Here is a 22,584-nt window from a genome sequence, read left to right on the forward strand (position 1 = left end):
GCCTGTTTTTTCCCTTGTCACAGTAGACTTCCCCCTTAAAGCTTCATTTGTATGTGGAAAAAGTTTATAAAGAGTGATCAGATTGGAGGTACTTTTCCAATAGGGTTTTTTGACAGATCGCGCTTGACTATTGTCTCACTACATATACCATTTTGTCAATATTTATTGACATTTCATCATGAAAAGACTTACGCCTCAGCAATGTTTACAAATCGTAAAATTGTATTACGGAAATCGACGTTCTATAAAAAGTGTTCATCGCTTGTTCAGGCCAATTAATGATGTTCAGCGATGAGGCTCATTTTTGGCTTAATGGCTACATTAATAAGCAAAATTGCCAAATTTGAGCTGAAGAGAAACCCATTGAAAACAACCGTTTGGTGCGCCCAATGGACTGGAGGAATCATCGGCCCATATTTCTTCATAGCTGAAGCTGGCGCCAATGTAACAGTGAATGGCGAACGCTATCGCGCTGAGATAAATGACTTTTTGATGTCGTCAAACCATGGAATTACCTGCGTCGTCGTTTCGGTGAGAAATTTATCTTTTGTCTCGGACCAGTAGATTGGCTACCAAGATCGAGCGATATCGCACCTTTGGATAATAAGTGCTTTGTGGCTAAACCAGCTTCGATTGAGGCATTGGAAGTCAACATTACTAAAGTTATTCACGAGATACCGACCGAAGTCCTCCAGCGAGTCGCGAGCCATTCAAAATTGGTGTTTAGGGGTGGCCGAATTACGGCGCAGTTGCGGCCAACATTTGAAAGGGATTACCTTTGAAAAATAAATCTCATTAATGGTTGTTTTCGTTGTTTTATTTCAATTAAAAATCCGATACCTCTAAATTGATTACCCTTTATGTTCCGCTTCATGAGAGAACAATAGGATTTCACTTTCAAAGTTAAGTGATTCTTAAACATCTGCTCTCAATACTTAAAAAGTACGATTCTCATGTTCAAACACTTAAAATAAACTTAAACTAAAGAACTGTTTTAACAGTTATCATAGCAAACTTACTTTAAGTTTTTATTTAAACACTTACAGAAATGCTTGTTGGGGTGTTTTTATTTTATTGGTGGTGTACTTGATTCGATTTGGTGATTAAATTCTTCACTAGAAAATGCGCGCGTGTCTAAATGGTGAAAGGGCAAGTGAGGTGTGAGTGTGAGTGGAAAGTGACAAGTGGTGGCGGTGAAGGCGAAGTGAGTGAAAAAGTAATAGCGAGTGGTGGTGGTGTTGGTGTATAATAAATGCGTTTTCATGCGGTTTTATGCGTTTCTATGCGTTATTATGCTGCTTCAAATGGGTTAAGAACCATGCACGTAGATATAAAGTGGTGTGGTGTGATTTTGGTGTATAGGCGGGAAGGTTTTTTTCTTCGATTATAGTATATAAACATACAATACGAGTATAAACAGTACATACAGACGATTACAAGTGTATTGTTTGTTGGGTATACGGATATATAAGATTTTTTTGTGGTTTTTTAAGGTATTCAATTTTTCAGTTTTTTGTTGTTATTTCATCACTAATTGCTACACATTCAAAAATTTGCTATATATGCTCCATTGTTGTTTTTTCTCTTTGTTTTGCTTATTGTTTTCTGATTTTTTTCATAGTTACTCGTATTTGTGGTGTTTGCAGCCGCAGCAGCAGCAGTAGTCGCCGCAGCAATGCAGTTATTATGATAGCTCTGCTGCTGTTATTGTAGTTTTGGGGCGGCAATAATGGCAGTATTTGTTGTTATTTGTATCGGTTATGATCCAATTTTGACCCGGTTTGTGATTTTTCGGCGCACCACCATTTATTGCTTTGCTTATCTATGTAAATATGCTTTGCATCCCAACCCAGCGCGTCTGTTAAAGTAAAGTAATTTTTTTGTTTTGTATTCCTGCTTCCCTCAAACCCCCTACTTCGTCTTAACGATCTGGCTACCTCCGCATCTCAGCTTTTTATTTCTCGAAAATTAGTTCTCCGGTCAGCAGCGGATTCATATATGTCTGCGTATCGTAACCCACCCGCTTTCGCGCTCCGCCCCTACGCTCACCATGTGTATAATATAACGGACGCTTATCCTCACGCGAATTTAGAACTAACGGTATGGGCAGCTGTGTGTAAGGCTCCTGCACGACGGACAATATGGGCGGATTCATTGGTGGCGTCTCCACTACAAATGGCTCGGGTTCATAGTCATTGTTGTTATTATTGTTATCCGCATTGTTGTTAACTGCGACTGCTGTAGCGGTCTTTCGATGATTCTTGCGTGATGTGTGCCGATGATGGTTGTTATTGTTGTAATGCTTGCGATGCGACTTGCGTTTGTTGTGTCCGTTACTCGTATTGGCCACTGTCAACGCCGTCGCCGAAGAAGATGCCGTGGCAAGCGCTGAAGCGGGTGCCAGTATAGGTATTGGCGCTTGCGCTGTATCCAATATGGGTATACGCGGCTCGATGTTATTCACTATGGGACGCGATGGATCAAGTAGGAAGGTACCGTTTGTGGGTGTGACCGGTTTAAGTATCGGATCATTTGGATTTGCTTGTATTATTGTCGCTGTGGCGAAGATCTCTTGAAATTTATTGCCGGCTGCAAGTTGTTGTAGATGCAGATGTTGTTTTTGTAGAAATTGTTGTCGTTGCTGTTGTAGCTGATTCAGTATACGATATTGTTCGAGTATGTGTTTGTAGAATTGCTCGGCGGTTACTTCCGATGAATTGAGTAGGCGTATGGCGATTTTCTCTGGTATCACAATTTTGTCTGGTAAGAAAGGAGAAGAAGGATGTTATATAAATATTGAAATGATAAATGTAAGGATAAATTGCAAATTCTTATTTTGAGTATCCGAACACCTGCCACCTAACTCATAACTCTGTAACTGAGCGATTCCGTGCAAAGTGATTCAGGTGTTTTGGACATTGCCGTTAATTCTTCAAAAATTCAAAAATTGGTTTATTAGTAGGATTGAATGAGACTGAGGAAGAAGTAAAATGAGAAATCTTTGAAAACAAATTTAATAATTTTGAGATTATTTCCATGTTGAAATTTATGGTAGCGAATTTTTCGGAGTGAAATATTTATTTATTTATTTACCTACTTCTTCTATTGAAAAACTCTTTACAAAATTGGGCTTAGTCATTAATTAATAATAGATAAGGGCTAAAAAATGGAATCCACTGAAGTTCTAAAAACATGTATTAAAAAAGCAAAATCAAATGAGAGCATTCTAAGTTAATTTATGGCAGTTTTGCAGCTGTCCGCATAGAACGGCAGAAAATCAGGTAGAATTTCATTTATATTTTCATAACTTTTTTTTAATTTTTTTATCATAAAACGTACTTTAAAAATAGAGTATTCGACAAAAAAAAAAATATTTTTGGAATTTTTTGGAATAAAATACACTTAAAAAAATAATTATTTGAAGAATTTTTTTTAACAACAATAACAATTTTTTCAATTCCACAGGTGTTCAGTTAAATCAATTATACCAGGGACTGAAAATAATATATTTTTTTAATTTCTTAGGAAAAATTAAAGGCCTCCAAATAAGGTAGAACAGCTTCGATTACATACAATAGGGCGCAAAATTCATCACCCTATCGGTAGATTTATAGTTTTGCAAATGGCGTCTTACGTCAATCAAGTCTTTTTGACACTTGTGCGCTAAACAACTGCAGTATAAAAACAGACAAGCAATGAAGCGCTTGAAGGTCAAAATAAAGATTTCCATCACTCTAGAATCAAAAACAATATGCAAAAACAAAGTTGGAGGAGTAGTTTGGACCGCCTTGTAAAAAAACTCAAAGTTTTTAGCCGGAATTTTTAGAGTTTTTAGAATTTTTCTGTGCATGCAGTTTTATTGCACATTTGATTTCTTTTTGCTGAGGTATCACTCTAGAATCAAAAACAATATGCAAAAACAAAGTTGGAGGAGTAGTTTGGACCGCCTTGTAAAAAAACTCAAAGTTTTAGCCGGAATTTTTAGAGTTTTTAGAATTTTTCTGTGCATGCAGTTTTATTGCACATTTGATTTCTTTTTGCTGAGGTATCACGCCTTGTCTTCCACACAAAGTACATGCTCGATATTTTATAGGGAAAAAAGTCGTGTATCGTCTTTGAAAAAATTCCAAAACTCAACAGTATTTTGTAGTTATATTAGTTGCAATATCATCTTTTTCATGGCAGAAACACATTGCCTGCCGAGGGCAATCGCTGGTGACTCACGCGGAGATTCGAACCTACGTTCTCTCCGAATTCCGAATGGTAGTCACGCACTAACCCATTCGGCTACGGTGGCTGCTCTGAACCCAATACTTCAGTCAAAATATTGTTTAAAGTGCCCAATAAAATCGCCACTATTTCTACTACTACAGTTCTACCATTTCAGTCAGTCGATGATTTTTCAACACGATATTCTGTATTTTTTTTACGATTTCTGGTGTTATCGTTGGTTTTGGACGTCCTTGACGTAGATCGTCGTCGAGGTTTGAATTCAGCAACCCATCTTTTTACTATACTAATTGATGCCCTTATACACTTTGAACATTCGTTCATAAATTTCCATTGCTCCTAAGCCTTCCAAAAATAAAAATTCAATCATTGCACGATACTTAATTTTTTCCATTGTAGAAAATACTGTGACAGTTCGATCCTAATTGGCTTGTAAACAAAGAACGAATTGACAAATGGAAATGAAAATTTACCCAAATTTAGGTTAGTAGCAACACCCTCACTTATCGAAACGGAACGCTTGTTGAACAACCTAGTATTTTTATAAAATATATTTGTATAAAATAAATTTTTTAATAAATTTTTATAAAATATGTATAAATATGTATGTATAGTAGAGTATTTGTTTTTTGTATTTTGCAACTGGGTCTATAAGACGTAAGGTAATAACTTAGGTAAAAGTGTGAATTCACGGCTGTAAGTGTTTTACTAATTCTTATATAATTTTTAAATAAACAAAGAGACTTAGCAACCTTGTGTATGTACAGGGTTGGCCATATTAAACTGACCCATGTGATTATTAAAAAAATATGGAAAAAGAAACATTTTTTTGTGTTTCATTGTGAAAAACATTTAATTTAGTTCAAGGAGATTCGTTTACATCACTTTTTGAATATGATATCGCGCAAGTGGTCGCCCTTAGCTCGTATAGCGTAATGTGCCCGTTTTTCGGCGTTTTCCATAGTTTTGGCCAGCGTCTCGGCCGATATGGCGGCTATTTCCCGTCGGATATTGGCCTTAAGTGCGCCTAGTGTCTTTGGCTTGTTGACGTAAACCTTAGATTTCAAATTACAGTAAAAAGTTATAGGGTTACTCAATGGGTCAGTTTAATATGGCCAACCCTGTATATATTATATCTATGGCTAAGCGCAATACAAATTGTTTGTTTAATAATATCCACATGTTATTTGCAACCCGCCGCTTTTCCAATAACGCCAGAAAACCACATAAAAGCTGATCGAACAATTATTAAATCATTTTATGATAATAAATAATGTAAGTAATACTTGCACATTTATAAGAACACACACACAAACACTCACAACCTGCCATAATTTCTGCCATCAAGTTTTGCTGCTTATGATATCCTTTAATGGCAGCGCCATGGCTCTGTGTGTATATGTGTGCATATGTATGTATGCGTATAGTTGCTTTTGTTCTTGTGAATTTGTCGGTACATGGTCATAACCTTGTCGCCGGCAATTGTCGGTGGCGTCTATGACGACGACGCTATTACTCTCGTTGTTGTTGTAACTGTCGTGACTGCCACCTTGAAAATACCAAGTAGAAATTATGCCAAATAACAAGTTTGTTTTGCTCCCCATTTTTGTTTGTTCATCGTTGGTTGCTGCTCTACTTTATTTATTTATAAAGTATGTATGTATGTATTAGCTTTTTAAAGACTACAGTATAGTGTTGTTGCTGTTGCCAACTTAATATTACAGAAAAAACAACAACAAAAAAATATAGAGCAACGCAAATTTGCAATTAAAACAGAAGTGCAAATACAGACAAATCTACCTACAGATATATGCAGCACAGCATGCAAAGTGTGAGAGTGGGCGTAGGCGTGAGCCAATGAATGAATTTGGGTGGTGAGAGAAGCTCAACTTCTCTCAGCTTACGTAAGTGTGGGAGTGTGAGTGTAAGTATAGCGTTAAATGAATGAGTGGGCAGTAAATGGACAGCACAAACTGAATTATGGTGTGTCGATTTGTGTGAGTGAACGTTTACTCGGATTTTGACCTGTCAAAGAGGTTTTCACACATTTGCAATCAGAGGTGACAACGCGAACTCATAAACAACAAACAAGCAAGCACACCGCTTTTTGGCATTTGGGTTTGGTGTTGCGCGCTCAGTTGCAAGTCGCGGTGTCGCTGAAAGTGGAGCACACACCCACCGACCTCCAAGCGCATATGTTTCATACACACCCACACACATATATACATACTAAGAAACACACAAGTGTATATGCAAGTAAACATGCATGCATACATAGAATTTACAAAATATGCACTACTACTTATACAAATATGATGTGTGAGTGCAGCAACGCCTGCCTGTCAACTACCTACTCCCCACAATCTCTCTTCCTACCTCTGTGTCTAACATCTCACTTTAGCATATTGCCAACCCATTGACCTAATTTTTGGTGCAAAGCAAATTTGCAGCGCTGCAACCGCAAAACGCGAACATATAACAATAACAAAAAGCAACAAAATGCGCACACACAATAATAACAAATCGCTAGCGTTTGTGTACAACAATAGCAAACGGCAACGGCAACAACAATAGTCGCGTAAACTAGGCGTTGCACTTGTTAGCTACTCGTAGCCAGCTATTACAACACTACTCTACCTTTTACTCCACTCCTTACAGTTCTTACACTTCACATACTCAACTATCTTTGTTGCCGCGCTTCATAACCACAACCGCTACTGGTTTCTATCGCTCATTTTCTATCCTATCTGGCATCCTTTTCACTACGGCCATGCCCGAATGTTGTTACGCATGAATGGTTGACTAGCTGACTGCTGGGCTGGAGGATGCATTGTGGCCTAGAATTTCAACAGCTGCCACAAGTGGAGGAATTTCAATTCATAATACAACGAACGAACAAAAAGGAAGAGAAGAAGAAAAAGCAGCAATGGCAGTAACTATTTTTTCATTAATCGCACACTTTATTCTCCTTTTCGTCTTTTCGTCTTTTCGTCTTTCCGCCCTTCTCATTTCTCTGTGGCTGTGCGCTTTTATTCTATGTTTTTTCATTCTAGTTTTTTACTCAGCTTTTGTTCGCAGCTCTTTCACTTTTTACTGCACGTACTAATTTGCAAACTTTTTTGTTTTACGTTTTGTTTTGTTTGTTGTGTCTTTTTGGGGACGAGTGCTAAGGCAACCCAACTAACTCACTCACGTACGTAACGACTAATTTGCACAGGGGTCAAAAGGTGGCATTTGGTTGTACAAAAAGGACAATATTTCAAAAAAAGTGAAATTGTTCACATTGACCGCTGAGAGGTTGGAAAAAGTGGGGAGTAGTTAGTAATGTAATTTTACCAGTTTTACTGGGAAATTGCGGAAGTTTGATGGAACTTTACGCTGTAACTAAACGGTGATCAGATTGGAGGTACTTTTCAAATAGGGTTTTTTGACAGATCACGCAAGACTACTGCCGAACTAAATATATAATTTTTTCATTATTCATTGACATTTTATCATGGAAAGACTTACCTCCCAACAAAAAAATTTTATTACGAAAATCGCCGATCTGTGAAAAGTTTTCATCGCACGCTCGGGAAAACTTATGGTGATCAGCGATGAGGCCCATTTTGGATATAAGCAAAATTGCCGTATGAAGAGCAGTCCGAAGTCATTCAAGAACAGCCATTACATCTATTGAAAACAAAAAATGGGCTGGTGGAATCATCGGCCCATATTTCTTCAAAGACGAGGCAGGCGCCAATGAAACAGTGAATGGCGCACGCTATCGCGCCGTGACAAACATGCCATGGTTCCAGCAAGACAATGTACGTACTGTGCCGCTGTTTCGGTGAGCAATTTATCTCTCGCTCTCGTTTCGGACCAATAGATTGGCTACTAAGATCGTGTCATATCACTCCTTTGAACTCTTATTTATGAGGTATTTAAGGTATTTGTGGATAAACCAGCTTCGATTGAGGCATTGGAAGCCACCGCTACTAAAGTTATTTTCGAGATACCGACCGAAGTCCTCCATTCAAAATTAGTGTTTACGGATGGCCGAATTACGGCGAAGTTGCGGCCAACATTTGTAAGGGATTGTCTTTAAAAATATATGTCATTAATGATTCTACTAAAAATAATCAATTTTGAATTTTCATGGTTTTATTTCAATTGAAAATCCAATGCCTCTAAAGAAGAAGTGAGCTCGAAGCGTCTCTTACTTGAAGTGCCGAAGCATCTCCTATTGGGCTCTACAGAAGTATGTTATGGACCAAAGCTGTTATATGATGTTATCAAAAAGCTCGACCGATATGCGCTTTACAAGCTGCAACTATTTTTAAATTAGTGGCATAACAACTTTTCCCTCAGTGAGCCTCACAAAGAGATCAGACGGCTTCAAAGTGCAGCACCGATTTCCGAACTTAACGAGCTGACGAATCTAGTTATCAAACCGAATTGAGTATTAGTGTTGAGATCGCAATTGTATTTTACTGTGTTACCCATGAAAAGTCCTGAAATATCAACGGCGCCGCTATACTTAATATTTTGCACAGAGTTGTTCAATTTTCTGATAGGCTGTGTGGCATGGCATGCAATCTAAGCAAATATTTCTGTTTTCGCTACACGAAAAAGTTGATAATTGTGGTTTTGAAGCGTATACCGTTCGCCGAAAAGGCACGCGTAGTAAAATTTTCGAAAGAGCATCGAAGGTGACTAATGATGGCTTCAACAACAAACTGTCATATTTTGTAGAATTCTACTCTGCCGTGCAACTTTCCGATCTACTGATACCGATACATTTTTTTTTGTTCGTGCTTTGGCTGGAATGTTGCTTTTTCATGCGAGTTCGAAGTCGAATATGAGCTGCTCAACGGTTCAAATTGAGAAAGGATAATGAAACATGATCGTTTACTCCACTTATGGAAGAACAGCATAGGAGGAGCTGCTGTGAACGTCTAACAGATATACACGCGCCAGTTATATACTTCTAATTATATGCATAAAATGTGGTTTGAATGTATTTTATATGTTCATCATAACTCATCGCCTTGCAACTTTGCATAAGAAGCTAACACGAATTGAAGCTTACACTTGAGCTCATTACTTCGAGCAAAACCTATCCGGTTCTGCTTAGTTTTAGGCTTCCTTCTATGCAAGAAGCCTAGTACTATTGATGGCCAGGGTAGTCACATTCTTGTCGATTACACTTGAAAGTGGGTCAAGGAAAACTAAAAGAAGCGAAAGCAAATATTTACTCTTTCATGGCCATGACTTTGAAGTAATTTTTCAAGGCCAATATAATAGAAAAATAATGAGGGGCTTGAGGCTTGAAATTTCTTACAGGACATAACCCTTGGTCGTTATATATCAAAGATTAGCCCGAGGTATCGACGAACTACCATCAAAATGAAGAACTACCATAAAAATAATGAAATAAAAAATTGAAAGTTTGTAATAAATGACAGAGGAAACGCCTTTAGATAAATAATTTCAATTTAAACTCTTCTTTTCAAACTTTTATCTTACAGGCCTTATACAGCCCATTTTCCATCCAGAGAGGTCTGGGAAAATGGTGTAGTAAATTATGAAAACTGAATACTGATGGCTCAAAAAACTCAATGCTCAAGTGGCAGCTGGTGCATATTCGAAAACTATAGCCACCAATATATCCATTCTCTTGCTTGATTGTTGGCGACATCTGGGCGATCTCAGAAATCCTTTAGTGCTAAATAAAAGCGTAGTAACCGTTAGAGAAATCTTCATTTACTCCGATAGTCAGGCAGCTCTCAAATCGCTCCTATCAACACCCGTCTAAGACAGTAAAAGAGTGTTACAAATTATTAGAAATACTTGCAAGGTATTTTTCTATTAATCTACTCTGGGTGCCAGGACATTAAAAGTAACTGTAAGGTAGACGAGTTAGCTAGATTGGGCTCGTCGCTCCAAATTAGTCAGGACAAGGTCGACATACTCATACCTTTGGCAACATGTAAACTTTTAACAGACAGACACACCATTAGTGTTGCTAATTCCAACTGAAGACAGTTAAACACCTGCGCTATCAGTAGTCAAACGTGGCCCGAATGGGACATGAATTACACTAAGAGCCTACTTAAACTAAGTAGGAGAGATCTAAGAATCGTACGAAGCGTCCTATCTGGGCACTGCCTAATAGGAAGACATGCTGGTAGACTAAGGGCGTCATCCAATGAGTATTGTAGAAGCTGTCAGGATATAGAAGAGGAAGAGGTAGTCGAACACCTATGCGGGTGCATAGCTCGGTCTCGCTTTTGTGGACAACATTGCGGATGTTGCGAATCAGAAACTTTAGCTTTTTAAAGGTTGCACAATGGTTTCGAGAGGGCCAAGTAAAGTAAGGATAGGATAGTTTCGGAGGTATCACAGGGGCCGCCAACTAACCTACGAGCGTCCAAGGAGAGCCATTTCACCTAGGTTGGTAGGTAGGTAGGTAAGGTGGTTGTCGTAGCGACATACTTAGACCTTTCGCAAGTCCATTGTGATAGCACTGGAGCTTATTCTTATGTGTTCCTTTTCAAACCATCCGGTAGCTTTAATAAACGAGCAGAGCTTCGTTGGTTTTAGATGCGCTGTGCCCACTACATTGGTTAAAAATGCTGTATCAAGAGTGCGTAGCTTCTTCATAGCTAAACTTTCACACTCACATAAAAGGTGTCTGACTGTTTCCTCTTCTTCTGTATTAAGACAGCTTCTACAGAAATTGAAGTACGGGAGTCCTAACCTTCTAGCGTGGCTGCCTATTACACGATGACCTGTTATTATCCCTATAATTTTTCTTATAGCTTCTCTGTTAAATCTTAACAAAATTTTCGATCGATCGCTGTTCCAATTCAGCCATGTCTGCCTGCTTAGTTCGCATGTTGTGAGGTTTTGCCAGCTTGTATTTACTTTTTTGATGGTTTCCCTGTCTATAAGTAAGCGTTGTACCGGTTCGAGCAAGTTCATCCGCCTTGCAGTTCCTTGTTATATTCCTGTGGCCTGGCATCCAAATAAGGTGCACTTTGTAGCGCTTAGATACGTCATTTAGAAGTTTAAAACATTCTAAAACTGTTTTTGATGAGTGTGTTTTAGATCAAACGCATTTCACCTCGCCTAACCTACTTTTATCACAACGATACTTCAATATTTTCATCCAACCATAACTTTCCCTTCATGGGTTACCATTTTATGGGATAGAAAATTGTTAGATGGTGATGACTTTTGTTTACTTACAGGTTAACGACCCTCTAAATTTACACATGGGCCGGTTAGTTTGTCTATTCGCATGGAGTACTAGCTTCATTCTGAGTACATTGAGTATCCTGAGCACATTTTATGCGAATATTAAGTAATGGCAAAAAATGGATTGAAACATTTCAAATCTTCCACAGTTGGTCCTTAGAAATTTGGCTACCAGCGGAAGTTGAACGGATACTTGGCGACTGCGATAATGTCTCTCTGCTCTTTCATAGCCAATTTTTATAGCCTATAGTTTTCTTATCTTATTTTCTGTTCGTTCAACTCTTCGTTTGCTTATCAAATAAATTAGTTCACTTTGCATCACTGTGCGACCCACTTCTCATTACTTACACATTTTAGACGCGTAAATGAAATCCTTTGTTCGGAAATCATGTTATAACCAATATACATACAGACACATTCACATGCACATTCGCATTCACTCACCCAACCCAGAAACGTAGAGTTACAAAGTGTTGCGGACAAATTGTACTTGCATGTTATAAATTTCCACTGGCTTACCACATTGGTTGCCCTTAGTGACAAAGGGTCTAATGGTTGGATCCCAAATGAAGATGTAGTACAGCGACAACATAATCGCCGCCAACGAGACGCATAGCACATACACCGCCACCGTAAGTATACGGATGACTTTACGATTCTTGCCTGGTGGCTGATAACACCGGCTTATCGTCTCCGTTGGCGGGAGTTTCACTTTCTCCTCCAACGAACTGACTTTTGAACTCATCGCGCTACCGCCGGTCTCCTCCAGTTTTGCGGTTGTTTGACGCGCTTAGCGCGACTTTGCGAACCAACGAATAAGTTTGTTGTTAAAATGCACTCGCACACCAACCCAGCCAGCTGTTATGCTTGTTTCCTTACTTTGTATGTATGTGTGTGTATGTGCTTATGTATATGCGTACGTGCGTGCGGGTGTGGTCGGTGGCGTAAATTGTTTTAGTGTTGGCTGTTAAGTGCGTTTGTTTGCTTTGCGAAAGTATGTGTGCCTGGGTGCATGGGTGCGTGTGTGTGTGTGCTTTGAAGGATTAAAAGTAGTCGTTGTTTGATTTCAAATTGCTGTTACTATGATTACTGCGATTATTGTTGTTATTGTTGTTTGCTATAGTACCATCTTATTGTTTAAGTTGTTGACATTTTTGTTGCTTTTGCCATCAAAAGTTTTCGCTGTTATTAGTTTTCGCTGTTATTAGTATTCGCTGCTAAAGTTGTTGTAAAGTGTCCTTATGTGTTAAATTGCTGCAATTAATTGCTATTTGTCCTCTCTTCTCTCTTCTCTCCTCTTCTTGTCTTCTTATCTGCTTTGTGCTTTTGCTGCTTTTGATATGTTGAAAGTCTCGTTGAAATGCAATTATGTCGATTGTTCCGATTTGGTGAAGATACACGATCCGATTTTTTCTAAAATAATGACTTTGTTACACATTTGTATGAAGGTTTTATTTATAAGAAACCTGGTATATTTTTTAGCTCTTTTTGGCAAATAGATTTTTGTATTCAAAATAGTCTCTTTAAATTGTTCGTGATTTCTTCGTGTTTAAGTCAAATTTATTTACTTTTTTATTTTTGTTTTATTTTTTATTTATTTATTGATAAATCTAGATTTTGATATTAAAATAAGTTATTATGTTAATAAATGCACTCTTAATTAATTAATTCGAAAAATTTGCAATTCTTTATGTAAATCACATCAATGTTATCTACAAACTTTTTTAAATTTTTTGTATTTTGTTATTAATAAATTACTACAAAATTTTTTTATTATTTACTAAAAAAATTTATTTTGTTGTCTAAAAACTCCTTTTTTAATTTTTGTTTTCTATTACTGATCAATTACTATATAGGCGCGCAACTAACTTCCCGCTGTTTGTCAGTAGATGCCGCTAGCAGTGTGTGCTAGTCGATTTTAACATAACCTAAACGTCATAAACTGAGCTTAGACATATGGTAAACAAACTGCTTCGGCTCATCAGTGATTCGGTTTTGATTTCATATACTTTTGATTTTATGAAAGTGTCTGATTTTGTGCCGAATAATCGTCATTTGAGGGAAGTGTTGATTTTCCTCTTTCATTTGAAAAAACGGCGCCTGAAGCGCATCGAGAGCTACAAAAAGTTTATGGAGATGCTGCTTTAAGTGAAGCAACGTGCCGAGATTGGTTCCGTCGCTTCAAAGACGGTGATTTTAGCGACGGTATGCGAGATCTACCAGAAAGGTGGGAAAAAGTATTAGCCAACGATGGGCAATACTTTCAATGATTCACTTGTAACCATTTTTTTTCAGAACAAAGTTGTATTTTCATCAAAAAAACAGCGAGAACTTTGTTGCGCACCTATAATATTTTTAAAAACTATTTTTAAATTTGGTTGCAAAATTTTTTTATTATTTTTATTTGTTGTTTATTAATTATTACTTATTATTTGTTATTTATTATTTATTGTTTATTATTTATTATTTATTATTTATTATTTATTATTTATTATTTATTATTTATTATTTATTATTTATTATTTATTATTTATTATTTATTATTTAATATTTATTTTTTATTATTTATTATTTATTATTTATAATATATTATTTATAAATTTAAAAAATATAATTTTTGTTGCCTAAAACCTTTTTTTAAGTTTTGTATTTTATTACTGATCAATTATTATATTATTATTAAAATTTTTGGCAATAATTTTTTATTATTTTTATTTTTTATTTATTATGCATTGTTTATTATATATAATATAATTATTTTCTTAGATTTTTTGAAAGAATTTTTTATTATTTTTATTTTTTATTTAATTTTTATTTATTATTTATAATATATTGCTTCTAAATTAAAAAAATATTATATTAATTTTGTTGCCTTAAATATTTTTTTTAACCTTTTTTTATTTTATTATTGATCAAATTCTATTTTTTTTATTATTATTAGAATTTTTTGCCATAATTTTTTTTTTATTTATTATTTATAATTGACAACAGAAATACTAATTTCGTTGACTGAAACCTTTTTTTAAATTTTTTTGTATTTTATTATTGATACAATTTTATAATATTATTGTTGTTAATTTTTATTATTAATTATCAATTATTTATATTAGTATTAATTATTTATTACCAGTTTTTTGTTTTGTGTTTAATAATTATTACATATTATGTTTTACTTATGTTTCGTTATTTATTACTTATGATTTAATATTTATTACTTATAATTAAAAAAAAAAAGTTTTGCTGACTAAAAACTTTCTTTTTATTTATGAATTTTATCAATTCTAAATTTTTTTATTATTAAAATTTGTTTTTGTAGCAAGTTTTTATTATTTTTTTTATTGTTTATTATTTCCAGTTAACAATTTATACTTAAAAAATATTAATTTTGTTGTCTAAAAGCTTTTTTAAATGTCTTTTATGTTATCAATTACAATTTTTATTATTTTTAACTATTAACATTTATTTTTTGTCGCGTTTGTGTTTTCTTAAAAGAAAATAATTTTCAATACAGCCTATTTTTAAACAGCCTACTGTAATTTAATTGGAATAAATGAATAAATTCGCATTTTCGCATATTTTACTTTGTACAAAAAAAAAAATGAATAATAAAAATAAATAATAGAAAATTAAGATATTTTTTCGCTCACTGCTAGTTTTACTTATAGTTCGCTAATATACGTGATATATACAAATATTTATATACTAAGATTTATAGAATTTTTTTATGCTGGTTATTTTGTTCGCATTTAAAAAAAGTGATAATTGCTTGCTATTTATTTATTTAGAAATTTTAAAGTTTTAAAATTAATTAAGTTTAATCTTTAAATTTTTGCAAAAATATTTTTAGAGAAGTATTTCAATTAATTAAAGAAGGAGGTTTTGAACGAAATGTACAGTTTTTAAGGTACATATTTGAAGTACTTTTAATTAATTTTAATCTTTTAAATTTGTAAAGGAATATTTCTATAAAAACATTTCAATCAATTAAAGAACAAGTTTTAAAACAAAATGGGTTCTTTTTAAGGTTTATATTCGAATTAATTTTAATTGTTATGAACTTATTCTTTTTTATTGATAGTTTTTTTATCCTTCAGAGGCTAATTCCTCTTAGAAACTTGTAAGTTTAGGAAGCCCTAATTTTAATTACATTTCTAAGATTTTTAGTTACGTTCCACTATTTAATAATTGCCGTGCAATTCTCCCCAAGCAGCAGCTCAGGAGCCGTGAATAGCTAATATTTTTATTCGACCACAGCCTAATTATTCGACCCATTTGCAGTTTTTTGTTTCATAAATTTAGTCAAATTTAGTCTTCACCAGAACCTTATATCACAGGATTTGGGCAGTTTCTTCAATATGAATATCGTGCAGACTACAGCAGCGAGCTAGTCCTATTGCATGAAAGCCCTATTCTGTTGCAGTTTTTATTTTTGCAGCATGCTTCCCTAGTGACCAAAGACTCATAATAGTTGTGCCACGCGCGCTATGCAGTTAGTTTCCATAAGAAATATTTTACTTAATTGTTTTTGGGTTTTGGTTATTACTGAAAAAATCTTTAACCTTCTGCTGACAAACATTTTTGTTTTTAAATTCAATGTAATAGCTGTTTTTTCGTAAAATTGTTAAAATTTTATATTTAAGAAAAATATAGTAAATAAAAAAACAGGAAAAAAATTAAAGCATTTGAAAACTCAAAATCAGTTGACAATTTGTTTGAAGTTGAATTGCTTTTTATTTCAATTGATATTCGGTCTACTTCCAAATAATGTAGCTAACTATACGAGTATATTCAAGTTTACAGCTAATACCATTGGGTCTTGCAATATGAAAAATTAGTATTAATGCATAACATTTTGTTTAAGTCTAAGTTTTTCTTAGTGTTTCTGCAGTCTGCGCTTTTATTATCGCACAAATTCACTTGAACATTTCAAATTTGTGCTCGGAAAGACAGAAAGATAGAGATGCTGGAATTGAGAGTCAATGAAAGTTGCCTACTTCTGCTTGGCTTCAAAATGATCTACTCGCGCATATCGCGCGACCATTCTTATAAGGATAATGCGCCTTGGAATTTATGTTACTCTTACGCCCACGCTCACTTTTGTTGAAATGCTGAAAATGTCATTAGTGAATGCTTACTAACTGGCGCTCATTATTAAACTCCGCCAATCAAGAAGAAGAAGTGAATAGAAAACATACGTTTCGAATTATATTTAATTAATAAGCATTATTTCTTAGCAAATTTAATATTTTGATTGACTATTTTCTTTTATTTTTATTTGGCTAGTTGTTTGATTAGTTTATTTGTTAAATCAATTAAGGTCGTGCCTGCTTTTCAGTGTAAATTTGAAAGAAACGTTATATTATTTTTGTATCACCTTTGAATACATTTTTTTTAAATTCTATAGGGAAATTCACAATTAAGTACAAACGACCTGTCATCACAGCTCTGAAACGCTCAGATTTGTTATGCGGTATGAAGGAAATAAGATTGCTTCAAATCTTAGGAAAATGGGTGTGGCACAGGCCAATTAGGAGAAAATATTTATACATATACGTTTGGCGCTTACACCCTTTATTAGGTCTTTGCCCAAGTTTCTCCATCAATTTGTGGCGTGCATCTCGATCACAAATGGCTGAGCCTATAGTTTTAAGCCGCCTCCGATCGGCAGATGATTTTTTGTGAGAAAATTTTTCATGGCTTGTAGGTTTGCCATTGCCTGACTTTTCATATCATTTGATGCTTTATGCCTAGAGATTCGAACACATGCACTTCCGTATGGTAGTAACGCACCAACACATTCCCCTACGTCGGGCAAAATATTTGTAACTATGAAAATTCTTTATTAAATTCTGCCAATTATGCCAATGTGACAAATAATTTTCCCAACAATTAAAACTTTGATTCGCTGCCTTCCATTCAGTGCAAGGCGTGCCTGAGTAAAATTTGAGATAATTTAATGAAACTTAGTACGCAAGTTACTATCAAAATGCAGTAAGGCACCATTTGATATAGACGAAATCAATGAATTAACCACGCCTTCCTTCCATGTAACGGTTACTTTCAAAGTAGTCGAAGTAGCGATATTTCTGCAACTAACGAAGAAAAAATGCGTATTTTTTAATTTAAATTTTTGATATTATAGAAAAAAATATTGTGTGATAAAAAAAAAAAAACAAACACAGGAAAAAATACTTGGGCGTTACGGAAAAATATGTCTTGTTTAGGTTTCTACCACAATTATATTTTGAAAGCTAAGACATGCACGAGCTATACAAAGTTCTTCCACTCTTCAATACGTATTACACTGTAGAAAACAATAATCATATTTTTTGTGAATCAGGAAAATTTCCGTATGTATGTGAAACCATAGATTTTGCTTAGTAATGCTGCATACACCGTTTGTTTATTTTTTCAGGAATTAGTTTTACGAAAGAATTTTAAATTTCAAAAGCGGAAATGTGTATAGAGGCATCCATGGCGTATACTTTATTTGATACTTTATTTCATAGGAGGAGAGCTGAACTATTTTTCTACGTTTTTATAAAACAGCCAGAAGAACGAAGTTGGGCGTATATTATTACATACGCATACGCATATACATAGATTCAACATATATTCCGTTCAAAATAATTCATGGGACAATTTTATGATTATTTAAGGATAAAATTTTTCAAAGAAAAATTGCATTATAATTGTTCTGGTTCAGTGTTGCTTAAACAGCTGGATATATTATTTTTCGTCTGATAAGTATGTGAAATATTTTTTTTGAAAAATGTTTCCACTGAATCTGTAAAATGTTTTAAAAAATTCAATTGTTAAGAAAATGAAAAACTGAGTATGCAGCATTAATATATGAAATCTATAGTTTTACACGCTTGAAAATTAAAAAAAAGAAGAAACTTTTTCTTAATAATTTTTACTGCCTCACGATGTTATAATTTATTTTTCTCTTAAGTATTTAGTTTCACATTTATTATATTATTATATTTTTTATTTATTATTTATTTTTATATATTTATTTTTCATATTTGATTTTTATATTATATTATATTTATTTTTCATATTTAAAATTAATTAATTTTGCATTTAATTATTATACTATTTTTTAAATCACTTTACTTCGATTTGCTGCTTTTCTTCAACAAATTTCATTTAAAGTTAATTCTGTATATTATTCCCACTAAAAATTTCTTTGAACATTACAAGTATTTCAATTCCCAACTGTTTACTTTCGAACATTCATTTCAAAGTTTTTTAATTTGCATCTCCATATTCAAATGGAATTTTTATGTACCTTTTTTAACAATTTTTGAAGCTGTTTTTCTGTTAAATTTACTACTTATTGTCGCTGCTTTTCGGTGTTTTTTGTTGTGTTTAAAATTTTGGTGCTGTCATTGATTTTTTTTTGTGCTTTCGAGTATTTATTTATATATTTTTATTTAATACTCGGTAATTAGATTTGCCATTTGATGCGTTTATTTTAGTTGAGTTTATATTTGTATGTATATAAGTATAGGTGTGTATGTGTGTGTGTGTGTGTTTGTGCTACGTTTCGATGTGCGTTTATATTCCGCTTATTTGCATATCAGTAATACTATTTTCCGTTATATTTATATATATTTTTATTTTTTATTTCTCATTTACACGTCCAATTCTTCTTTTTTTTCGCGTAATAAAATTTATCCAAAAAAAAATTCAAAAATTTTCATCCGTTTTTGATTGCCGAAACTTTTTGGTATGTGCTCTCCGACGCGACAACAAACTGCAACTGAACTCAACTCAACCGAACAGAATCAAACTGAACTGATTCCTCCGTCGCTCGCCACGATGAATCTCGCAAACGCAGCAAGTCCTCACCGCACCACTCCATTGCTTGCATAGCACCACAAACATCTAAATACCATCCCTCGCTCGTCGGCATACTGTTTGTGCCATCCGAAGGAGGCGTTCGCAGCCATTCGTTTCCTTATGCGCGGCGCTTGCCTTACCACGCCGTTGCACTCCAACCGAAGGCGTTTTGCCATCGTATAGCTTTGTATTTGTCTGCTTTTTGGTTTTTGTACAATTCCTCATGTTTGTGTGCGACATGGTGGGTGTAGGGCACAAAAACCAGTCAGCCAGCAAGCCAGCTGTTGCAGGAGGCACTGCAAAACTTCTTTGCCCATCACCAACTCCACAGTCTATACAGCACATTCGCAACATTGGTCCTCCGCATTTCACCTTCAATCGTCATGTAACTTGTTGTTGTTGTTATTGTTGTTTTTGCTACAACTCCTCTGCACTGTCTTGTTCCCGTTTCTCGATTGCATTGTGGCTTCCGATATATTACATCTTCTCTTTTTCTGTTTGAATCGGTCGATTCCACTTGACTGGGGCGGATAAAGAACCAAAACAAACGTGCAACAAAAAAAACTTTACTGAAAAGACGATGAACGAATGAACGAACTCCATTCAGCAAATATGATGGAGTATCTGCTTGCATATAGAAATTGATTGGAAATGGAAAGTGCATGGCAATCGTTCGATTCACAGTAAAGGAAAAAGGAAAAACAGAAAAAAGTGAAAAGTTCTAAAAAAACTTTACTTTCCCAACGTGTGCTACGTGGGCTACATGTATTGAACATTTTATTGCTGAAGTGCATCGGCGTTGGAGCACTCATACAAGTGAAGTGTGTTATACAATCATGTCGGAAATATTCCGGAAATTTTTAATTGGGAAAGTTGCAGGCAGCTTAAACGACACTTAAGCAATATTGCATGAATTTCGAATGGATAGTAAAAAATTCGCGTAAAATATTCGGCTTATTGACAAAAGAAAAGTTGTAAAGTAAAATTTAAGACTTTGTACTTGGAGGAAGTATTGACAAAGTAGAAAATACTAGGCGCGCATATAAGTAGGTGTTTATGGCACAGTGTGACAAAATGCACACAAATTTTGCAATACATTTTGAAAAAAATTATATGGTAGTGAAAATGGCGATCATATCTAACAATCTTTTATTAGCAAACTGGTGTAATACCAACTTGACGAAAAAGTTCTGGAATATGTTCAAAAAACTCAAAATACAAATTTATATCTCAAAAGTGATATGATCGTCTTCAAAGGACCTCCCATGAACTGCAAGGCACTTATGCCAGCGTTTGGACCAGCACTCTAAATATTTCTGGAACTCTATTACAGTTACACATTGCTTCAGTGCCGCCAGCAAGAGGAAGCGGGCATGCGCAGTAAAAGCGCAGACACACCACTTTAGTGAAGTCCTAAACCACATGTGTGATCCTTCTGCTAGAAAAATGTGACACACAGATGGCGCACCAAGCAGCGAGAAGGCGTTGTTACTAAGCAATGACAGATGGGCATCCCCACTACTTAGAACTGATAGCGGCAGACTAATCACCTACCCTGTTAGAAATCAAATAGATTAACGGAACCAACGCAACACAAGTCCTGTCGAAGCCCTATGCTCCTGAGAGGAGTGCACAAGGAAAAAAAATTGGAATAGCCATCAGAGGCGTCTTCGATTTTTACATTAGTTCCTTTCGGCTGTTAAAATACGTTCCGAGTAGTGGTTTTTTATAGGGTAAAAAAAAAAGGAAGAAAATCACAGGGAGCCATATCAGGTGAATTCGATGGCTCTTGGTTGGTATTCGTTTCGTTCTTGATCAAAAATTCACGGATAATTATAACACTCATGGCGCAAAATCCATGAGTTGTTTCCAACAAATCCTTTCTTTTGTGGAGAATTGCTTTTCGTAAACGTCCCAACTACTTTATGAACTGAACTGATCTGACCTTCTGTTAAAAATTCGATACTATAAAAACTATGAGCATCGCTTTCTTTTTCGATTGAAAGAGATGTGGTGTTTTTTTGGCTTGGTTCATTCGAAGCTCTACACTCACCCGTCTGATATCTGGATTGCGTGTCGTACTCTTGTCTCCAGTAATGATGCGTTTGATGAATGGTGGGTAGCCTTGGAATTCGTGCCTTTAGCGATATCAACGCGGTCCTCTTTTCGCATGAAATGCAGGCCCTTTGGAACCAATGCGGCGCGAACTCAGATCATTAACTACTTACAATGCCCTAATGGTCCTAATTTGCGGTTACTGATCTGCTTTTCTGTCACTTTATTGATGTTTTCATCAGTTTTCCATGTCGACGGTCTGTCCCTACGTTTGTCATCCTCTTTAGGCCCACGATCTCTTCTGAAGCGTTCATGCCACTCGTAAACTCATTTCCGAAACAGTTTCCTAACATTTGTAAGGTGTTCGCATCATTGAACCCATGATTAACGCAAAATTTTATAAAAACTCGTTGTTGCAAATTAAAGCCCATTTTTAAAACCGTAAAAAATAAAACTCAAAATCGAAAACCCGTGCAGAGGTAGGTTTAGTCAAGACGGCGTAACCTGTACAAATGTCACGCAATGGCGATCAAATTTTTGTAGAAATGTTAATCAAAAACTTGGCAACCTAATAAAAAAAACAGAGCTCAAATCAGTTCACTTAGAGCATCACCTGGAGGTTGTTTTGGGATTTTTGATCAAGGTATTATATGAGTTCGTATGCTAGCGCTTTGGTGGGTTATTTTATTTATTATTATTGCTTATCTTGTAAAAAAATTTGACAAAGTAACTATGAGGTACTTAAAACTAGGGCCAACAGGCATTAAGCTTACTTAAAAAAATTGTGTTTTTTTTGTTTTTTTGAAAAAGAAATATTTATAAGAGGATCGCTTTTTTATTTTGCGGCCAAAAATGAAAACATAGTAGAATAATAATAAAAATGACTTTATAGGTTTTCAAGATATTCTCCTTCAAAGTCAATACACTTTTACACTCATTAGTGGATACCTCCAAAACGAGCTGTTTACAGGCTTCAGCAATTTCTTCAGGCGTTGAAAAGCGTTGACTTCGCGTGTTATTTTTGATGCTCGGGAACAAAAAGAAATCATTAGGTGCCAAATCAAGGCTGCAAGTGGATGTCCCATTAATTCGATCTTTTGACCGCTCAAAAACTCTCTTGTGTGAGCCGATACGACATAAGACATGATCTGTTTCCCACGCGAACGCCAATCGCGGCTCTGGCATTTCCCCAATAACTTTTTGGTTGCG

The 22,584-nt window shown here is 35.0% G+C and overlaps 2 protein-coding genes across 3 annotated transcripts in view; one reads left to right on the forward strand and one right to left on the reverse strand.

The window, feature by feature from the left end:
- The window catches only part of LOC129237277 (synaptic vesicle glycoprotein 2B), an 82,904-nt gene that overhangs the window by 12,407 nt on the left and 47,913 nt on the right, over positions 1 to 22,584 (forward strand). The gene's annotated exons all lie outside the window — the stretch shown is intronic.
- LOC129237279 (uncharacterized protein DDB_G0286175) lies at positions 1,780 to 19,118 on the reverse strand. Of its 2 annotated transcripts, XM_054871926.1 has the most exons (3): positions 18,767 to 19,118; positions 11,992 to 12,885; positions 1,780 to 2,760 (listed from the first exon to the last, which is right to left on the reverse strand). In XM_054871926.1, exons 2-3 carry the CDS (start codon positions 12,215 to 12,217, stop codon positions 1,955 to 1,957), a joined length of 1,032 nt encoding a protein of 343 aa, XP_054727901.1. In that variant the 5' UTR covers positions 12,218 to 12,885; positions 18,767 to 19,118; the 3' UTR covers positions 1,780 to 1,954. The 2 variants fall into 2 exon arrangements, with proteins under 2 accessions (XP_054727901.1, XP_054727902.1); XM_054871927.1 differs by lacking the exon at positions 18,767 to 19,118 and having other exon boundaries at positions 11,992 to 12,888.

Source organism: Anastrepha obliqua, chromosome 2, assembly GCF_027943255.1.
Source record: "Anastrepha obliqua isolate idAnaObli1 chromosome 2, idAnaObli1_1.0, whole genome shotgun sequence".
NCBI classification, from domain to species: domain Eukaryota; kingdom Metazoa; phylum Arthropoda; class Insecta; order Diptera; family Tephritidae; genus Anastrepha; species Anastrepha obliqua.